The 21214-nt window shown below is 39.4% G+C and overlaps 1 protein-coding gene across 9 annotated transcripts in view; it reads left to right on the top strand.

Moving 5' to 3' along the window:
* The window catches only part of ARHGEF9 (Cdc42 guanine nucleotide exchange factor 9), a 297917-nt gene that overhangs the window by 229522 nt on the left and 47181 nt on the right, over window positions 1-21214 (top strand). For all 9 annotated transcript variants that reach the window (XM_060183301.1, XM_060183306.1, XM_060183303.1 and 6 more), the window contains one exon: window positions 18360-18491. In XM_060183301.1, the coding sequence (XP_060039284.1) occupies window positions 18360-18491 (132 nt within the window). The remainder of the gene's footprint in view (window positions 1-18359; window positions 18492-21214) is intronic.

The following is a 21214-nucleotide window of genomic DNA, read 5'->3' on the forward strand; positions in this document are numbered from 1 at the left end:
CCTTTTTCAACTTTTGCTTATGAGTGGGACCATCCCATAAACACCTTTGTTTTCTGACTTATCTCACTTAATATAATTCCTCCTAGATCCAAGCTGAGTTGGAGAAGGTGGGTTCATTATTCTTAAGAGCTGAATAGTGTTCCATGCTGTATGTATACTGCAGCTTTCTTAACCATTCATCTGTCCTTGGCCACTTGGGTTGCTTCCATGTTTTTGCTATTAAAAATTATGCTGCTATGAACATTGGTGTACATATATCTTTTTGGATGGGTGTGACTGAGTCCTTGGGGTATATACCTAGGAAAGTTATGACTGGGTCATATGGAAGGTCCATTGTCATGGTACTCTAGACTGCTATTCCCAGGTGATGGACAAATTTATATTTATACATCCTTTGTCCCCAGAACATCTCCAGCACTTGTTGCTGTTGTCATTTTGGATGTATGACATTCTCACAGGGTTGAGGTGGTATCTCATGTTGTCTTTATTTACATGTCTCTGACAACTTGGAGTAATGTTACATATGTTTATTGGATCTATTCTGTAGTGAGTATTCTGTTCATATCTCCACACACACACTTTTGGATTGGGTAATTTGCTTTTTTGATGCTGAGTTTAGTGAGTTCTTATGTATTTTGGTTATTAGCCTCTTGTCTTTTATATGTTTTATAAACATCTTATCGCATTCTCTGATGGTTTGGTGATGATTTCTTTTGCTGTGCAGAAGCTTTTCAATTTCATGTAGTCCCACTGACTTGGTTCTGATTTAGTCTTCCTTGCTATTAGGTTTGTGTCATCAAAGATGCCCTTGAGGTTTAGAAGGGAAAGTGTTCCACCAATATTTTCCTCTAAATATTTTCCAGTTTCTGGTCCAACACCCAGGTCCTTGATCCATTTGGAGTTAACTTTGTTTCTACTGAGATAATGTAGTTCATTTTCATTATTCTGTATATTTCAACCCAACTTTCTGAGCTCCATTTGTTGAAGAGACACTCCTTCCTCCTTTTAACAGTTTGGGGCCCCGTATGAAAGATTAGATGTACATAGGTGTGGAAGTTTACCTCTAGGCTTTCAGTTCTGTTCCACTGGTCTGTGTATATATTTTTATTCCAGTACCATGCTGGTTTGATGATGATGGCCTTATAATATAGTTTGAGATCTGGGAGTGTGAGGTTTCCATTCTTATTTCATTTCCTCAAGACTGTATTGCAATTCTAGGTGTTTTTTGGTTCCAGATAAATTATTGTAATTTTTGTTGTATTCTCTTAAAGAAACTTGGTGTGATATTGATGGGTATCATATTAAATTTGTATATGACTCCAGGTAAAATATTCATCTTGCTGATATTAATTCTTCCAGTCCATGAGCTTGGGACATCTTTCCATTTCTTTGTATCATTTTCTCTTTCCTTGAATAACAACTCATAATTTTCTGTAGCCAAGCCTTTCACTTTTTTGATCAGGTTTATTCCTAGATATTTTATTGATTTTTCTGTGAGAGTGAATGTGAGTTATGTCTGGATATCCTCTTCTTTAGACATAGTGTTTACATAAAAAAATGCCACTGATTTTCATACATTGATTTTGTAGCCTGACACCTTGCTATATTGCCTAACGATTTCCAGTAGCTTTCTGCTGGATTATCTAGGTTTTTCTATGTATACTATCATCATCTGCAAACAGTGAGAGTTTGACTTGTTCCCTTCCAGTCTGTATTTCTTTGATTCCTTTCTCTTGCCTGATTGCTATGTTAAGAATTTCCAATACTATGTTGAAGAGTAATGGTGATAGTGGACAACCCTGCCTTATCTGTGATCTGAGAGGAAATGCTTTCAGCTTCTGCCCATTGAGCATGATGTTGGCTGTAGACTTGCTGTATATGGATTGCACTACCTTAAGCAACTTTCCATCTATTTATATTTTTGTAGTGTTTTGAACATTAACAGCTGTTGGATTTTGTTGAAAACTTTCTTTGCATCTATTGAGATAATCATGTGTTTCTTGGTCTAGCTTTTATTTATGAGGTAAATCACATTATTTTGATTGACTTGAATATATTGAACTAGCCTTCCATTCTGGGAATAAATCCGACTTGATAATAATGAGTAAGCTAGTCAAATGGATACTGCTGCATCCAATTGACTAGGATCTTGTTCAGTATGTTAGCATCTCTCTTCATCATAGATATTGGTCTGTCACTTTCCATTTTTTGTTGTGTCCCTGTCTGCTTTTGGTATCAGGGTAATGTTGGTGTCATAGAAGGTAGAAGGGAATATTCTTGTGTCTTCAATCTTTTGTAGAACTTTAAAAGTAGAGGTGCTAACTATTTACTGAATATTTTGTAGAACTCATTAGTAAAGTCATCTGGTCCTGGACTTTTATCATTGGGAAGGTTCTTAATATCTGTTTTGATTCTTTTGTTTGTGATTGGTCCATTTAGGTTTTCTAGTTCTTCATGGCTCAGGTTTAGAAGGTTATATGTTTCTAGCAATTCTCCCATTTATTTCAGGTTCTCTAGGTTTGTCGCATATAGTTGTTCACTGAAGTGTCATGTTTTTTTTTTGGATTTCATTGGTGTTTGTTGTGATATCTTCTCTATCATTTACACTTTTTTTTATTAGAGTCTCATTTTTTTGTGAGTCTGACTAAGGGTCTGTCAATTTTGTTTAGTTTTTCAGAGAACTAACATTTGGCTTCATTAATCTTTAGAATGGCTCTCTCTCTTTTTTTGTTTGATGTTTATTTGTGCCATAATTTTACTGACTTTAGTCCTTCTTGTTCCTTTGTTCCTATTCTAAGTCTTTAAGGCTTACAGTTGTGTTGTTTACATGAGATTTTTCTTGTTCTATAATGTGTGCTTGTATGGCTATGAGTTTTCCTCTTAGTACTGCTGTATCTGTGTCCCAAATATTTTGATAGTTCCTGTCTTCATTTTCATTTGCTTCTAGGAACATTGAATTTCTTCCATGAGTTACACTTTGACTCAGTGGTTGTTAAGCAATATGTTTTTAAGTTTCTAAATTTTGTGACTTTTACTAATTTTCTGTTTGTTGTTAAGTGTTAGCTTTATTCCACTGTGGTCTGAGAAGATGCTTGGTATGATTTCAGTGCTCTTGAATTTGTTGATACTGCCTTTGTCGCCTAACATGTGGTCTATCCTTGAGGATTTGCCATGTCAATTCATAAAGAATGTGTATTCCAGTTTCTCAGGGTGAAGAACTGAAAATGTCAAGGATATCTAGTCTATCCATCTCTTCAATTAGTTCTTTTGTTTCCTTGTTGATTCTCTTCTTATATGATCTAAGTGTGAGTGGGGTATTGAAGACTTCAGCCTACTATTAATGTGTTACTACTGATTTAGTTTTGACTTTCAGTAAGTTTTTGATGTATTCAGATGGACCTTCATTAGGTGCATATATGTTAATAATTGTTAAATCTTCTTGATTGATTGATCCTTTGATCACTGTGTAATGTCCATGCCTATCTTTTATTACTTTATTTATTTTAAAGTCTTTTGTGTCAGAGAGGAGAATAGCTGTTCCTGTCCCTTTTCTGTGCTCCATTAGCATTCATGATAGTTCTCCATCATTTCACTTTGAGTCAGTGTTTGTCTTCTTGAGTCGGGTAGCATTCTTGCAGACAGTGGAATGAAACACACCTAATGAAATTGAAAGCTGACATTTAATTTTTCTGGAGTAAGAATCTCAGGAGACTTCATTTGTAAGTACATTACTGCCACTAACTCATTCGGCACCTTTGGGAAATACCTTAACTCCTACCAATGTTTTCCTTCATTTGTACAAAACTGGTTTCTGTTTCCCTCACTTCATATATCTTTTTTTTTTGCCTCCAGGGTTATTGCTGGGGCTCAGTGCTTGCACTTGGATTCCACCACTTCTGGAGGCCACTTTTTCCAATCTATTGTCCATGTTCTGTTGCTGTGCTGTTTCTGTTGTTGTTGGACAGGACAGAGAGAAATTGAGAGACAAGGGGAAGACAGAGAGGGGGAGATAAAAATAGACACCTGTAGACCTGCTTCACTGCTTATGAAATGACCCCCCAGGTGGAGAGTGGGGGGTGGCTTGAACTGGGATCTTTATGCCACCAGTCTTTGAGCTTTGTGCCATGTGCACTTAACCCGCTGTGCTACCGCCTACCCCCCATTCACATGTCTTTATAAGAGAACTAATCAAATCAGTTTATGTAAGGGATTGTGCCCGATTAGTGTTCACAGCTTGTCTATGAGTGAGATCATCCAGTATTCATCCTTCTCTTTCTGGCTTAACTCACTTAACATGGTTCCTTCAAGCTCTATCCAAGGGGAGGCGAAGAAGATAAACTCATCATTTGTAGTAGCTGAGTAGTATTCCTTTTTGTAAATATACCACAGCATTCTCTCATCTATTTTTGGACAAAGCTGCTCCTACGTTTTGGCTATTACAAATTGGGCTGCTATGACTATAGTTGTACACAGATATTTTTGAATGGATGGGTGTAATGCCTCATGTTATATCCCTAGGAGAGGAGGTGATATGGTAGGTTACATCCATTTCTGGCTTTTTATTATTGATTTAGTTATTAATGAGAAGTCTGTTGAGTAAGAGGGGTTCAATTCCACACAAGTACCACCATGAGAGTTCTGCATCCTATTCCCTCCATTGGGAGTTCTCCAGATTGCTTTCCAAGGTGTTTGGACCAATTTATATTCCTACTAGCAGTGCAGGAGGTTCTCTGACCCCATGACTTCTCCAACATTTGTTGTTATTATCATTTTTGATGTAAGATATTCTCATAGAGTGAAGTGGTATCTCACTGTTATATATATTTGCATTTCTGTAACAATCTATGACTTGGAGCTTTTTTTTTCATATTTCTGGGGTTTTTTTTTTGTCTCTTCTTTCAAATGAATATTCTCTCTTCATATCTTCTCTCCATTAGGGGGTAGGGTCATTTCCTTTTTGTCTGTGATCTCTTTATATAGTTTATGTATTAACCTTTTCTCTGATGTGTGGCATGTAAAGATCTTCCATTTACAGAGTCTATTTGTATGGTTGGTGGTTTCTTTTGCTCTGCTGAAGCTTTTCAATTGATGTAGTCCCAGTAGTTTATTTCTATTTCTGTTCTACTATAATTTGGATTTATATAACTAAAGATAACTATAAATTTTAGATGGAAAAGAGTTATGCCAATATTTTCCTCTTCATTTTGTTGTTTGTACTCTAACATCCAAGTCCTTGATCCATTTGAAATTTACTTTGCTGTGTTCTGAAATGTAATCATTCAGATTCCTTCTTGTATACATTTCAAGTCAATTTTCCCAATACTGTTGAATTGATTCTATCTATTTAATACTTTGAGCCTTCTTGTCAAAAATTAAATGTCCACAGGTGTGGAGGCTTATTTATGGAATCTCAATTCCATTCCACTGTTCAGTGTGTCTAATTTTGTTCTAGTACCAGGAAGTTTTTTATTACAATAGCCCTATAATATAATTAGAGAACTAGGAGTGTGATGCTTCCAGTTCTGTTCTTTTTTTCCTCCAGATTGTTTTGGTCACGCTAGGTTTTTCCTTGTTCCAGATAAACATTTGTTCTATTCATTTTTTTATTTAATAAAGGAGACATTAACAAAACCTAGGATAAGAGGGGTACAACTCCACACAATTCCCATACCCAATCTCCATATCGCATCCCCTCCCCTGATAGCTTTCCCATTCTCTATCCCTCTGGGAGTATTCATTTTTAAAAACTGATTGAACGATGATGACGATTACATTACATTTGTATATGTTTCTGGGAGGAATATTCATGTTTATGATGTTTATTCTTTCAACCATGAACATGGACTATCTTTCCACTTACATGAATCTTTTTTCTATTTCATAATTTTCAGTATACAGGTATTTCACTTCTTTGTTTGGATTATTCTTAGATAATTTTTGTTATTGTTTTTGCTATAGTGAATGGGAATGATTTCTGGATTTTTTTCTTTTTCGGGATTAGTGTTTGCATAAAGGAACACCACCTATTTTTGTATGGTAATTCTGTAACCTGATACCTTACTGTATTGCCTGATAAATTTCCTGGAGCTTCCTATTGCATTATTTTCCCCCCTGTATATAGTATCATATCATCTGCAAATAGTGACAGTTTGACTTCATCACTCCAATCTATATCCCTTCAATGCCTTTCTCCTGCATGATTGCTATGGCAACAACTTCCAACACTATGTTGAATAGTAATGCTGATAGTGGGAAATCCTGTCCAGTACCTGACCTAAGTGGGAATGCTTTCAGCTTCTTACCATCGACTATGATGCTGATTATATGTTTGTTGTATATGGACTGCACTAGGCTAAGAAATTTTTCATCTATTCCCACTTTTTGTAGTGTCTTGATTGTGAATGGATATTAGAATTTGCCAAAGGCTTTATCTGTATCTATTGTGATAACTATATCTGGGGCCAGGTGGTGGTGCACCCAGTTAAGTGCACATAGTACTAAGCACAAGGATGCTTTCAAGAATCCAGATTTGAGCCCCATATCCCCACGTGCAATGGAAGGGGGGGTGTTTTACAAGTGGTGAAGCAGGTCTGCAGATGTCTATCTTTCTCCTTCTCCCTCTATATCTCCCCCACTGCTCTCAGTTTCTCTCTGTCCTATCCAATAAAATGGAAAAAGATGGCTAATAAGAGCAGTGGATGAGTAGTCCTGGCACTGAGCCCCAGTGGTAACCTTGGAGACAATAAATAAATGCAAAAATAAATAATCATGAGGTTTAATTTTTTACTTTCATTGATGTAGTATCATATTTATTGATTTATGTATATTGAAGTAGACTTGTATCCCTGGGTTAAGTCACACATCATTTTAGTACACTGTTCTATCTAGTAAGGTAGGATTTTGTTCATCAGAGACATTGGTCTTTAGTTTTCTTTGTTGGTAGTGTGCCTCTGCCTATTTTTGGTAATTAAGTAATGATAGCTTCTTAGAAGGGTTTGCACCTACACCTCAAGGACATCTTTGATGAATGAAACCCAATTGCAAGTAAGACTAAAGAAGAAACAAACCAATGGGACTACATAAAATTGAAAAGCTTCTGCACACCCAAAGAAACTATTAAACAAACAAAGAGACCCCTCACAGAATGAGAAAAGATCTTCACATGCCATACATCAGACAAGAAACTAATCACCAAAATATATAAAAAGCTCAGCAAACTTAGCACCAAAAAAGCAAATGACCCCATCCAAAAATGGGCAGAGGATATGAACAAAACATTTACCTCAGAGGAGTTCCAAAAGGCTAACAAAAATATGAAAAACTGCACTAGGTCACTGATTGTCAGAGAAATGCAAATTAAGACAACACTAAGATACCACCTCACTCCTGTAAGAATAGCATACATCAAAAAGGACAGCAGCAACAAATGCTGGAGAGACTGTGGGGATAGAGGAACCCTTATGATCCAGTAATCACCCATAACTTTAGGTCATATAGAACAGAAGCAATCACTATATTAGATACAGTTATATGTAAATAACATTAAAGGATATAAATTATGGTGAGGTCTTCTGCCAGGCTAGCATCACGGGCAGGAGACCAGAAACTCATGGCGGTGTGGTAATACAATTCTTTATTAATGTGGGAGCTCCAGAGTCGGGTGTGAGCACAGTGGGTTAAGCCACATGGCGCCAAACCACATGGCTGCCTTCCACTCTGCATGACAGCCCTTCTCCAGATCAGGATGCAGGAGAGAAAAGAGAGGAAGAGAGAGTGAAACCAGGAACAGAATTGGGCTTTATAAGGTAAAAACCGGAAGTGGCATGTCAGGATAGGAGATGGCTAGGAAAGGGTGGAGAGAGGCAAAAGGCATGTTGTTAAGTTGGAAACGACCTAGCAACTGTTGTGATGGTTTTAACTGGTGGGATTAATGATTATGTAAATAGGCCATACTATCAGCAATGCAGCATGGAGCAAGGGGAGCTGGTTTAATGCCCGACATCTCCCCCTTTCTTTTTATCTAATAGCCATAGCATCAGGAATACAGGGAGCTTTGTGAGGCAGGGAGTCTGATAGGATGAGGCACAACTTTGGGGTTACTACTGTCCCTCCTTGCTCAACCTCTCAGTAGAGAGACTAACAGGATTAGAGCCACCCCTCAGGTTCAAGCCCTGCCAAGCTCAACCACATCCTCACAATTTCCAGATATCTCCCTCTTTCTTAATAGCCATATATAAATGGGTCAATGTCTGTAAAAGACTCCATCTCTAACAGAGGAATAGTAGTGTAGGGGTGGACAGAAACCTTTTGGGCATAAACCTAAATGATATTGTGCAGTCGTTTTTAAAAGAACTGGAATAAGACAGGGAGCGATAAGTAAGCATAGCAAGGCATAGCGTGAGACTGAAGAGAGGCTTGGTAGGTGGAGAGGGGCTGCCTGATGGGCAGAAAGGGGGTGCTGCCTAATAGGCAGAGGAGTGGGGTGCTGATAGTCAGAGGGGTGAAAGGGGTGATCTGGCATTGCTGAGTCCCAAGAAAGCCGGCTACAAAGTCCATGGAGTGATATAGTCAGTCCTCGAGAAATCCAGCAGTGTAAAGGGAGTGTCCAAAGGTGTACCAACAAGTCCAATAGAAGCGTCAGTTCAATGCCAATGACCAGGGGAATAAATGCTGCACGTCTATCTCGATGGGGGAGGACAGTCACTGGAACTTTGCTTCTCTGTAGAGAGTGAGCTGGAACCGCCAAAATGTGTCAGCTGAAACAGAAGCAAGAAGGGCAGACAGCGATGGGACAGAGAAAGGCAGTAAGAAAGTTCTGTCCTTGGAGTCTGTGAATCAGGTTCTTCAGATCGTGTCAGGTGACATCATGGGTTTTGGGGGGGGGCGCTGTAGTCGTTCCATCACATGGGCAGTGTCAGAGGACAGGGGTCCAAAAGGACTTCCAGGGATTCCTGTGAAAGAGATACATACAAATATACTTCCCATGGTTAGCAGGGTGTATGGTTTGAATTTCTATAGATATTAAAGGAGGTTTAATGTAGTTAGTGCATTAGCCAACTGAATATTGGAGGGATATATCCCCCTTTTTTCTTTACTTAATTGGGCCTAGGTGTTTGGCGGGCCTTCTCAACAACAATTTATCTTTGGGGATTATAAGGGATGTCTGTGGTATGGATGATCTTATAAAGGAAAAAAGTCTTTAAATTATTGGCTGACAAAGGCAGGCCTATTGTGGCAAAACGAGAAACACCAGTTAGTGTAGAAAAATATGTGAAAGTTGTTAATTTACATAAGTTGCATATGGGGGAACTTCTTATAGAGTTTAATATCTTACCATATGAGCAGATGCTTTTTCATGTGAAGACTTGACAGATGTAATTCACTTACTTGTGAAAAAATAAAACTTGTAAGAAGTTATAAGTTTACTACAATTTATAACTCAATGATTAAAATTTGTTTAAGTATCTTTATAATTTTGGAAGGCCTTTCTAGTATGATTTTAAGGCTGTTTAAACAATTTAAGAGCTATAAAATGTGGTCAGTTAGAGAAGAACCATTGTTAGAAACCATGGACATGAAAATCATTAGCATAACCATTGTGTGATCTATCAATCACCCTAACCTCTTTAATTGAGAAGGTATATGAGAGCTTTTCATATCAATAGCGTCTTTTCTACCTTTTGTTACACCCATCTAAGATGGAGACAAACCCTAGGTGTGTATAGGATCTTCAGAGCAGATTTAGTTAAAATATATTGATTTTTAAATAATTTTTACCTTAGACTTTAAACAAACTTAGGTTACTTAGAGAATTAACAAATGTTAGTGACAAAGATTTTTTTAGAATATTTACAATGTCAGATTGATGCCCGATTTATTGTGGATTAATTTCCACAAGATTAGCTTACAGGGCATTTTGGGGGGCCCTCCAAAAATGTCCTCTATAGAGAATTTGTATTTTAATTTTGGAGATGACGAATTGTCACTTTAAATATTTAGACTTTTACCTTAAGTTCTCAGTTACTTTTCCACATTAATTTTACCTTTATGAGAATCGTGTTGAAAACTCCTTCATTTAACTATGCCTGGTAGGAATGTAGCTTCAAAGTTACCCTTTTAACCATAAATTTAATGTTTACCAAACTTGAAAAACACACATAAACATGTAGTCTATAACACACATGAGGAGAAAAACATTTGTTATGAAGATATATCATTTCAAACAGGAATTTATATCTCTTTGTCTTAGTTGAACCATCTTTACTCACACAGTTTAAGACTAAACGTTTCACATTTATAGCAAGACTAAAAAAAAATCAAAAGGGGAAGAGAAAAGAAGAGAAACAAAATTTAGGATTGTTTCTGGACATCTCCAGAAATCATGACTGCGTCCAGCATTTTTATATAAAGTCAGTTAAGTTTCAGAGTACTCTGAGCAAAATGGGTCGTACAAAAAATTCAGTCATTCAACTCAGTCACTCACAAAATGCAACTGGCCACTCATAGCATAATATATTCAAAGATGGGGGGAAAGACACGGCTCTTTGAACCAGATTTTTCATATCTGCTACGTAGTATTATGGGTCCTGGTGTCTGTCCTGCAACCAGTCCTTTTGCAGTGTTTCTTGTTCCTCAGGGATAGCAGCACCATCATGCAAGTATTGCCAGACATGGCAGGCAGAGAAAGCCAGACAGGTTTTGAGTAATCCTGCAAAAACACGCATGCAAAACCCCTCCCTATGGTCAATAGGGGGTCAGGCCCTTTTCAGATTTTATCCAGTGGGTCTTTCCATTTGACAGTAATAGTTGGGAGGGTGGGTGGTGCTTGCCAATGAGGAATAATAGGTTGGTTCGAGTTTTTGTAAATATTAAAGACAGTTAATGTAGTTAAGGCTTTTGCCAGCTGGATATTGGGGGGGGTATATTCACCCTTTATTTAATTGAACCTTAAGGGTTTGATGGGCCCCCTCGACAATGCCTTGTCCCTGTGGACTATAGGGAATGCCTGTAGTGTGAGTAATGTTCCACAGGGAACAAGTCTTTACATTTGCTGGTAAAAGCAGTTCTGTCCATTTCAAGTTGATGATGTATGCCATCACAGAAAAACAGGAGAGCATATGGCTTATAAGCTTTTTTTTAGCTTTCTCCATTCTTAGCTGTCGCCCACATAAATTTAGAAAAGGTATCAGTTGAGACAAACACATATTTTTGTTTGCCAAATTCGGCTAAGTGTATGACATCAATTTGCCAAAGAGCATTGGCTTTTAAGCCTTGGGGGTTAATCCCAAGAGTTTGAACAGCAGATGTCTTGATTAGATCTGCACAGGAAGAGAATATCTTTCAACTATGCCAAAGGAATATCAGGAAATCGAGCTCGAAGGCCTTTAATATTAACATGGGTTAAGGAATGAAAATCAGCAGGATTAGAGACAGAGGCTAGGAGAATTCCTGTGGAGGTGAGGTGGTCAGCTGCAGCATTCCCTTTGGACATGGGACCAGGAAGAGGGCTGTGGGAATGAAGGTGTTGAACATACAGAGTTTGAGTTTGAGAACAGAGCATAGAGGTAATTTGAATTAAGAGAGGAGAAAGTGGGTTGTCATCAGTTCTCACATAAGAATGAGCAAGCCATGGAAGTAAGTTAACAGTATACACACTGTCAGAAAAAAGGTTGAAGGGTTCTGGTACAGCATAGAGTTCTTTGTACTGAGGGGACTTATCAGGAAGCTCAGTAAAGAGAGATGTAGGACATTGTTTATCTGGATAATATATAAGGGCAGCAGCTCCCTTTTTGCCTCCATCAGTAAAAATTGTGGGATGGTATCTCAAGACAAAAGTTTAGGTACTAGTAGAGGAAAGTTTAGGTACTAGTAGAGGTAAAGAGGCTGTCAATTTATTAGAAGGAAAATGATTATCTAATTGTCCTGGAAAACCCATTAAACTTATGGCAAAATGAGAATGGTGGCGTTTGTGCCACTCTGTATCTGTGAGAGAAAAAGGAAGAATAATTGAACCTGATCCCTTTCCTAAGACCTGAATTGATCTATTTCTTCCTTGGTGAATCATAGATGCTAAGGCATCAATCTCGGTAAGAAGTCTTGGAGCTCCCCCTACTGGCGTATGAAGTCATTTGAGAACACTATGCTTCTGCCACAGTACCCCCACCACCATGGGGGTGGAGTTAAAGATTAGAAGACTTAATGGAAAGGAGGGAGAGAATCGAATGAGGTGCATATCCTGGAGAGCCTGCTTAACCCTTTCCAGTGCCAAGGAGGCTTCAGGGGTTAGCATACACTTTGAGGAGGGCTGTTTGTGTCATTTTAACAGATAAAAAAGTGCTTGGAGGCAGCTAGTGGGGAGATAACGATACTGCCTAAGCCAATTTAAATTTCCAGGAAAACTTTGTAAAGAAGTAAGAATGAGATTAGAAGGAAAAGTAACAGAAGGTTTTAAGGGATGAATCTGTATTAGAGAAATCTCTGAGCCTAAGAAAGATATTGTAAGAATTTACTGTACCTTCTCAGGAGCTACATTAAGACCGATTTCTTTAAGGCGGGGATAAGAAAATCACGTAGGGCAGAGAGATCTTTATCTAATTATCCCCATATTAAGACGTCATCCATATAGTGAAAAACCTTAAGGCTCTTATGAATATATGGAAAAAGGGCAGGTTTAACAGCCTCTTGACAAATAGTAGGACTATTGTCATGCCCTGGGACAGTACCACCCACTCAAATCTATCAGCAGGGCTGGCATTATTAATAGAAAGAACAGAGAAAGTAAAATGTTTGCAATCTTGTTAATGCAAGGGAATAGAGAAAAAACAATCCTGTATATGGATAGCTATGATAGGAATTCCTGTGGGAATTGCAGAAGCAAGAGGCAAACCCCTTTGTGGGGAGCCCCAAACCTGCATGATTTTATTAACCACACAGAGATCTTGAAGGAGGCACCAATTTCCTGAGAGCTTTTTAATCACAAAGACAGAAGTATTCCATGGGCTCCGGGAATGGCAATTGTGTCCCAAGGACAACAACTCCTGTACAAGCTCTTTTAAAATTTCTAGCTTCTCCCTAGGCAAAGGCCACTGCTCTAAATAGACAGGCTCATTAGAAAGCCAATCTAAGTGGGGAGTTCTGTTAAGAACAGTGGCAGTTAGTATTGGGGGTGTTGGTCAGATCTAGAAGTCTCACAGGAGTGAGTGTGATGCCCTGCAGAGGAGTCTGAGGATATTAACACATCCAGAGATTCCAGCAAGTCTCTGCCCAATAAATTGGTGCTAATATCAGCTATCAAAGGACAAAAGCATCTCTTAGTCCCGTCCAGGTCTTCCCACACAAACGAATCTAGTGTGAAGAAATCTTGTGTCAATCCTCCCATGCCATATAGACGTGGTCCTGGAAGGAGTTCCCAACTCTGGGGAACATCTGCTTGCCTTAAATTGTCTTTTCTGCTCCGGTATTGATCAAACACTTAAAAGGAATTTTACCAATCCTTACTGTCATAGTAGGGTGAGCCCTTTCTAAAACAGGGTTGGTCCACAAAATCTCAGGCTCTGAATCCACACAGTTCACTTGCTCCAGCCAGCTATTTTTATGCTGGGAGTTCCCAAATGCTGCGTGCTCCTCCTCCCACTCTGCTATTGTTACATGGCGAGGTGAGCAGAGTGACGGTTGGGTCCTGGGCTGAGCCTTTGTTTACAGAGGAAAGGTGCGGCTCAGAGCAGGCAACCCATTTGACACCCTCTTGAAGGCAGGGCTGAATGATGCCCCACACCTAGTTTAAACCCCTGTTTAAATCTAAATTCGGTAGGGGCGTGCCATTTTTATGAAACTTAGACCAACCATCTTTCCTCAAATGAAAACCTTTCTGGCATCTAGGACAAGACATTTGGGGCCTCTGGTTCCCTGACTGGAAGCAGGGTCACAGTTTATTTTCTGAACATTGGTTACACCAATGTCCTTGGTGACCACACTGGAAGAAAGCCCCCTTTTTCTTATCTATGGTGGCTTCAAAGGCCTGCATCATAATGGTTGCCTGATAAGAGCTTGATCCAACCTCCTGTGTAGCTAAAATCCAGGTGTCTGGTTGTTCATTTTTAAGATTGAGGCATGCCTGATGGAAGTCAGGAAGCATGCCCTCCCAGAAAATAGAATGCAGGAGGAGAAAACGGACATCAGGATCATGAATCTTTCTCTCCAAAACTGATTGGACACTGGCAATGAACTTAGCTAGGGATTCATCAGGTTCTTGGCGAAGGGAGAGAATGGGAGCTGAGGGCGCTCCCATGGGGGGGGTGTAAACCACTCCCATACTTGTAACGCACAGATGTACCTGATCAAAATAGCCTGGGGGAAATTTCCTGTCTGCTTGCTGAAGTCCTGTGTCCCTGGGTCCCACCCCAAAAAGGGCCTCAAAATCCCAGTCGGACTAATTCTGGCTATTTCTATGAGATTTCTGTAAACATTCATCTCTAAAAAATGCCTCCCATTGAAGGAAGAGCAGGCCTGGGAGTGTAGCGTGAGCTGCATCCTTCCAGTCTTGGGGGGTATTAAGGTTCTGGAGAAGGCCTTGTAAGATAGATCTGGTCCACGGAGCACAGAGTCCATCCTCTTTAATGCCCTGGACAAGTTACTTAAGTTCTGTGGAGGAATACAGGTGCCACGCCTGAGATCTCTGTCTATGTGGGGCAACATTTTCCAGGAATGTGTTGATTTGCTCCAGAGGAAAATCTCTGTTGTGAAGCCGGCAAAGGTATTCTGTGTCCAATAGCAGCGTAGTGGTGGGGGTAGAGCCGATGTAGGAGAAACTGCAGAAGCGGTAGCGGCAGCCAGAGACATGTCTGCGTAAATGGAAGCCTCTGGGTGAAATGCAGACAGCCTAGGGTGGGTCAGGATTGGGGCAGGCTTTGCTTTCTCTCGAAAGCATGTGTGGTGCTGGGTAAGCAGAATGACCTGCTCCCTTAAATTTTGGATCGCAGCTTAAAGGTCCCTTAGCTTTTTGGGAAGGGGCCCTGCACATCTCCTGAAAGCTGCTACCATGGTCAAGAGGATCCAAGGTGCAGCCCTGAGCATAATGTCCCAGAGACAGAAAACCTGTCACATGAAAAAAGGGTAGAGGGTTTGGGAAACCTCTTCGTAAGGAGGAAGGTCACCCATGATGGAGGGATCTCAGAAAAATAAAAATAAGAAGAGGGAGAAAAAGAACCCCAGTGCCTTCATTAAACATGAGGCTGTAGAGCGACAAGCTGCTGTATACTTATACGGGGGCTGAGCAGGTTAGGTCCCACGTTGGGTGCCAGAGTGCTGGCTTAGTGTCACTGCATGAGAGGAAGAGAGAGAGCAAAACCAGGAACAGAAGTGGGCTCTATATGGTAAAAACCGAAAGTGGCAAGTCAGGAACAGAGATGGCTAGGAAAGGGGGTGGAGAGAGGCAAAAGGCATGCTGGGAGAGTGGAAATGTCCTTAGCAACTGTTGCGATGGTTTTAACTAGTGGGATTAATGATTGTGTAAATAGGCCATACTGTAAGCAATGCAGCATGGAGCAGGGGGAGCTGGTTTAACACCTGACAGTTTTGTATGATATGGAAAATCCTAAGAGTGAGATTTTCAAAGGCAACCAAATTTCCACATAACTTGGTTATAGTAATAACTATCTATTGCCTTCTCAAATCTTAAGACACCAGGGACCTCCACATTCTCTGTAAAACCCATATTTCTCCTAGTACTAGAATGCCTTCATAGGGGCTTTTTTTTGTTAGCAGTCTTTTCTTGACCCATACCAATTGATAATGCATCTGCTGATCTCAGTCTGTTCAATGGAACCAATACCACCTTGATATGTTTCATTTCGGACTGTGTCCATAGACCACAGGCCTGCAGTATCAACCTTTCCACCCCAGTGCTCTGACACCAAGTTGCAGATGCTACCATGATGACAATACGACTCCTTGAGTTGATGACCTCACCAATGTACCCTGGAACCCCTCCGCTCTGGAGCCCTGCCCCACTAGGCTGGAAGTATGGATCGACACCCATGTTGAGGGGAGAAGCAATTACAGATTCCACCTTCTGCAACCCATAATAATCTCAGGCCCACACTCTCAGAAAGATAATGAATAGGAATGCTTTCAAAGGGAGGGGATGGGATATGGTACTCTGGTGGTGGAATTTAAGTGGAATTGAACCCCTCTTAACCTGTGGTTTTGTAGATATTTTTATTTCATTAATAAATTTTAAAATGGACTAACAAAGTTCTAAAAGTCAAGAGGAATGAAATTGGTTAAGAAAGAAAGAAAGAAAGAAAGAAAGAAAGAAAGGAAGGAAGGAAGAAAGAAAAAAAGCAGAAATCAATTACACAGAAACCAAAAGAAAAAAAAAGATTCAAAAGACTGATGAAGGGCGTTCAGGCTGTAGTGCATTGAGTTAAACGCACTTGGCACCAAGCACAAGGACCAGCGTAAAGATCCTGGTTCAAGCCTCCAGTCTCCCACCTGCAAGGGGGTCACTTCACAGGTGGTGAAGCAGGTCTGCAGGAGTCTGTCTTTCTCTCCTCCTCTCTGTCTTCTCTCTACTCTTGATTTCTCTCTGTCTTCTCTCCACTCTTGATTTCTCTTTGTCTTATCCAACAACTATAGCAATGACAACAACAAGGGCAACAAAAAGGGAAAAATGGCCTCCAGGAGCAGTGGATTCATAGTGCAGACACCAAACCCCAGCAATAACCCTAGAGGCAAAAAAAAAAAAAAGATTTATGAAGCAGGGAGTTGGGTGGTGACACACCTGGTTGAGTACACATGTTACAGTGCACAAGGACTCAGGTTGAAGTCCCTGGTCCCCACCTGAAGGGGAAAAGATTCACAAATGAAGCAGTGCTGCAGGTTTCTCTCTCCCTCTTTATCTCCCCCTTCATTTTCGATTTCTGTATGTTTCTGTACAAAAAAATAAGTAATGATAAGAAACTGCATTAGTTCTAAAAAAAAGATTAATGAAGCCAGGAGTTAATTCTTTGAAAGATAAACCACCATTTAGAAATAGTCTCTTTTTCATCAAGAGAAATTTTTTAAAATATTGGTATAAACAATTAGAAATAAGAGCAATGGAATTACAACTGATAATGCAAAGGATCTTATGAGAATATTATGAATGTCTATATGTAAGTAAGTTGGACAACCTAGATAGCCTGACACAAGAGGAGGCAAATAACCATTCACAAGTAAAAATAAATAAAGACAGGTGTCCAGATGGCTATATTAATATTATTTATTAATATATATAAATATTTATTAATAGTTCAATAGGGGAAAGAAGCCCTCTTCAATAAATGGAGCTAGGAAAACTGGGAAGCCACATATACAAAAGTAAAATATTCCACCACCTAATATCATACACCAAAATTAACTCAAAATGGATAAAAGATTTGGATACTTGACCTGAAACTATAAAACCCATATAAAAACACTTTAATGTCCCCACCTGCGGGAGGGGCCACATCAAAGGCAGTGAAGCAGGTCTGCAGGTGGTTATCTTTCTCTCCCCCTCTCTGTCTTCCCCTCCTCTCTCTATTTCCTTCTGTCCTATCCAACAGCAGCAACAACATGGCAACAATAACAATAATAACAACAACAAGGGCAACAAAATGGGAAAAATGGCCTCTAAGAGCAGTGGATTCATAATACAGGCACTGAGCTCCAGAAATAGCCCTGAAGGCAAAAAAGAAAAAAATTCCAAAACACTTTGATGAAACATATCAAGAAAAAGATGCATTTGCTGAATCATCCCTGTTGATAAATGAAACTAAAATTAGATTACATAAATTCCATTGCATCAAATTGAAAAATTCCACACTCTGAAAGAAAACAGACAACCTAGCAACTGGAGGAAGGCATTTTTTCCCCTCCACCATCCTGTCTGTCAAGCAGAGTCATTCTTCTATAACCTGCTTAGGCACCCTTTTATTGTACAAGAGACTAAGAACTCAGAGGTGAGCTGATAGACTGGGGCAGAAAGGAAAGGGCAGAGTGAGAGAAGACAAAGTATTGGAGGGGATTGAAAGAAATAAGGAAGAAAGGAGAACCTCATAACAGATGGTACCTATAGTGCCAGTGTGAGAGAGGAACTGGCACAGGAGATTATAGTAATTCTGGTTGGGGTCAATTAGGTGGATAAGAAGATGTGACTACCTGGCTTGTAGAATCTTTGCTCCTGAACCAAAGGAGAATTGCAAGAATTTCTTCCTTTCCAGTCAGACTTATATTCTCTTCCTGCCCCAGTCTACATGCAGCCCCAGCTGCCTCTAGGTAGACCACAAAGCTATTGCTTTCTCCAATAACTGTCTCTCACTATTGCATGTCCTTCTTAGGGTGAGGATATCCTAGACAGAAGCTCGGAGCTGATCTACACTGGGGAGATGTCCTGGATCTACCAGCCATATGGCAGAAACCAGCAAAGGGTCTTCTTCCTGTTTGACCACCAGATGGTCCTCTGCAAAAAGGTAACCACACAACACCATTTTACCGTGAAGGAGATGGGTACCTCTCATCCTTCCTTCATCCTCATACTTTCAATGAAGTGCACACAAACTTCTAGTTGAAAAAACAGACATGAGATGGGAAGAAATTCCATACCAGGATCACTAACATGGCATCACAAGCTAGTCTGACTTGTGTTAGTGAAATTGAGGTTGGTACATTTTGTTTTGGTATGTTGTTGCCGTTTGTCTGCCTGCTTCTTGAACTGGTTGTTCTCATGGTGGTCTTCCTGGTATTTTCCACCCAAAGATGGTAACATCTCTTTGTAATCTAAACTGAAGTATTTTTAAGAGAGCCTTCTCTGAGAATCTCCCCCATTTCTGTTCTAAGACTCCTGGTGATGTCTTCTATTTTTCTTTTCTTTATTTGATGTGTAAAAATTACAGTTGAAATATTTTACTTTAATTTATTTTTTTATTTCATGGCAGAAGATGGGAATCCTCTGTCTTGACTTATTTATTTGTTTATTTATTTTTGTTGGGAGTTTAATAGTTTACAGTAAATGCACGTGTAAAATTTCTCAGTTTCCTTATAAAAATCTCTCACCTCCAGCCGAGGTACTACTCCATCATCATACACCAGCATCTGAAAGCACCCCCATCCCCTAGTCCTTTACTTTGGTATAATACACCAAACCCAACCCATGTTCTACTTTGTGTTTCCTGTATCTTCTCTTATTTCTCAACTTCTGTTCACAAGTAAGATCATCCCATATACATTCTTCCCTTTCTAGATTATACCTCTTATCATACAGGGTTCCCTTCTATGTTGTTAATCATTCTCTATTCAAGGTATATCAAATCCATACAATTCAGTGGTGTTCTTATTTACCCTTCCTTCTCAGTAATCCTTTCTTCATTTAAAATACTGCTTTATTCACTTCCTCTCTCAGGATAGGGTGGTCAGATCGCCACTGGCTGCCTTATTTGGGACCAGGTAAGGTGGGAGAAACCAAAAAATTCTTAGAGCAATTTTCAAATTCATCCCCCTAACTTTGATTCTTTCTTGATTTTCCAATTTATCCTTCTCCTTATCCAGTAATGAATATGTCTAAAGTCACATTTTTTTCCAGCCTGGGGTGGAAATCACATATTTGTTTTTGAGCCCTAGATTCTTTGTGGGTGGTATATAGTATGCTAAATATTTGTCTATTTGTCTCTAAAATGAATTGAGGATCTGATTTCAACTTAATCTCAGTATTTGGTGATAGGTTTTGAAATGCCAGCTCTGGAAAAAATAGCTGTTAGGTAGTGGGAACAATGAACATCTTGTTCAGAGGCTTACACTAGTAAAGAGATCTTTTATAAATATGAAAAGTGGATAAGCACCCAGAACTTTTCTTGACTCCCCAAATTCATACTGAGTTTTCTATAATATCAGGAGATGGGACTGTTGAGTACTGATTTAGGTAGTCAAAAAATTCTCAGCATATTAGCCATGTCACCAATGGGCATTTGTTTATTCTTTTTTTACCAACGCATTTTTACACTCAGAACAACTAACCATGGTGACATAGCAACACAGTGAAGGAATTGCTTTATTTTTGTTGGCCCAACACTTCAGACTCTGTTAATTTGGGCATATTTACTTAATATCAGTCTTTAGCCAAGACTGATATTAAGTAAATTGGAAATTTTACCTTTGGAAATCATTGACTGTAAGGGATAAGATCAACAAAAGCTAGCATACAAAATAGTGACACATAAGCTAGAAAACAAGATGTACAGTGTACTCGTTTAAGAATTAAGTGACTGTGGGAAAGTAAAATGAAATGAGGAGTCAATTTCAGATCAGTGAGCATGAACCATTAATTAAAGAGAATCATAAGTCAAGGCAGGTATTTGAACTAACCAACCAGGTAAGATAAAGAAATCAATCAACAGGGTTGACAAAAACAAGCAAGACTTTGAAATACATACAGCTTCTCTCAAATGGAAATATTGTTTTCTCAAGAATAATAGGCTTTCATTCCAAATCAAAGCAAGGTAAATATATGTGGTATAAGTCTCTTAAGTCCATATATCTGGCTCTTGACTCTGGTTTTCCAGAACATGAGCTACTACAGACTAATTTTTAATATCTATTTATTTATTCCCTTTTGTTGTTATTGATGTCATTGTTGTTAGATAGGACACAGAGAAATGGAGAGAGGAGGAGAAGACAGAGAGGAGAGAGAAAGAGAGAAACCTGCAGACCTGCTTCACCACCTATGAAGCAACTCCCCTGTAGTTGGGGAGCCGGGGGCTAGAACCAGGATCCTTCTGCTGGTCCTTGCACTTTGTGCCATGTGTGCTTAATACACTGAGCTACCGCCCAACTTCCTACAGACTAATTTTTAAAAGGCTACTAAAATTGGAGCTGGCACTCTACCAGGTAGAGTTCACATATTACAGTGTGCACAGATCTGAGTTGAAACTTCCAATCTCCACCTAAAAGGAAGAAGTTTCATGAACTGTGAAGCAGAACTTCAAGAGTCTTATCTTTCTCTCTCCATTTCTCCTGAATCTATCTGCTCTGACTGTATCAAAAATAAAAAGGAAGAAAGGAAGAGTGGCTGCCAGGTGTGGTGGATTTGTCATGCAGGCACCAAGACCCAGCAATAACTGTGAACACTAATCAGGCCCATTCATTTACACAAACTGATTTTATTTAATTCTATTAAGCAGACATGTGGAGTGAGTGAAGC

Source organism: Erinaceus europaeus, chromosome X, assembly GCF_950295315.1.
Source record: "Erinaceus europaeus chromosome X, mEriEur2.1, whole genome shotgun sequence".
In the NCBI taxonomy this organism is placed as follows: Eukaryota; Metazoa; Chordata; class Mammalia; order Eulipotyphla; family Erinaceidae; genus Erinaceus; species Erinaceus europaeus.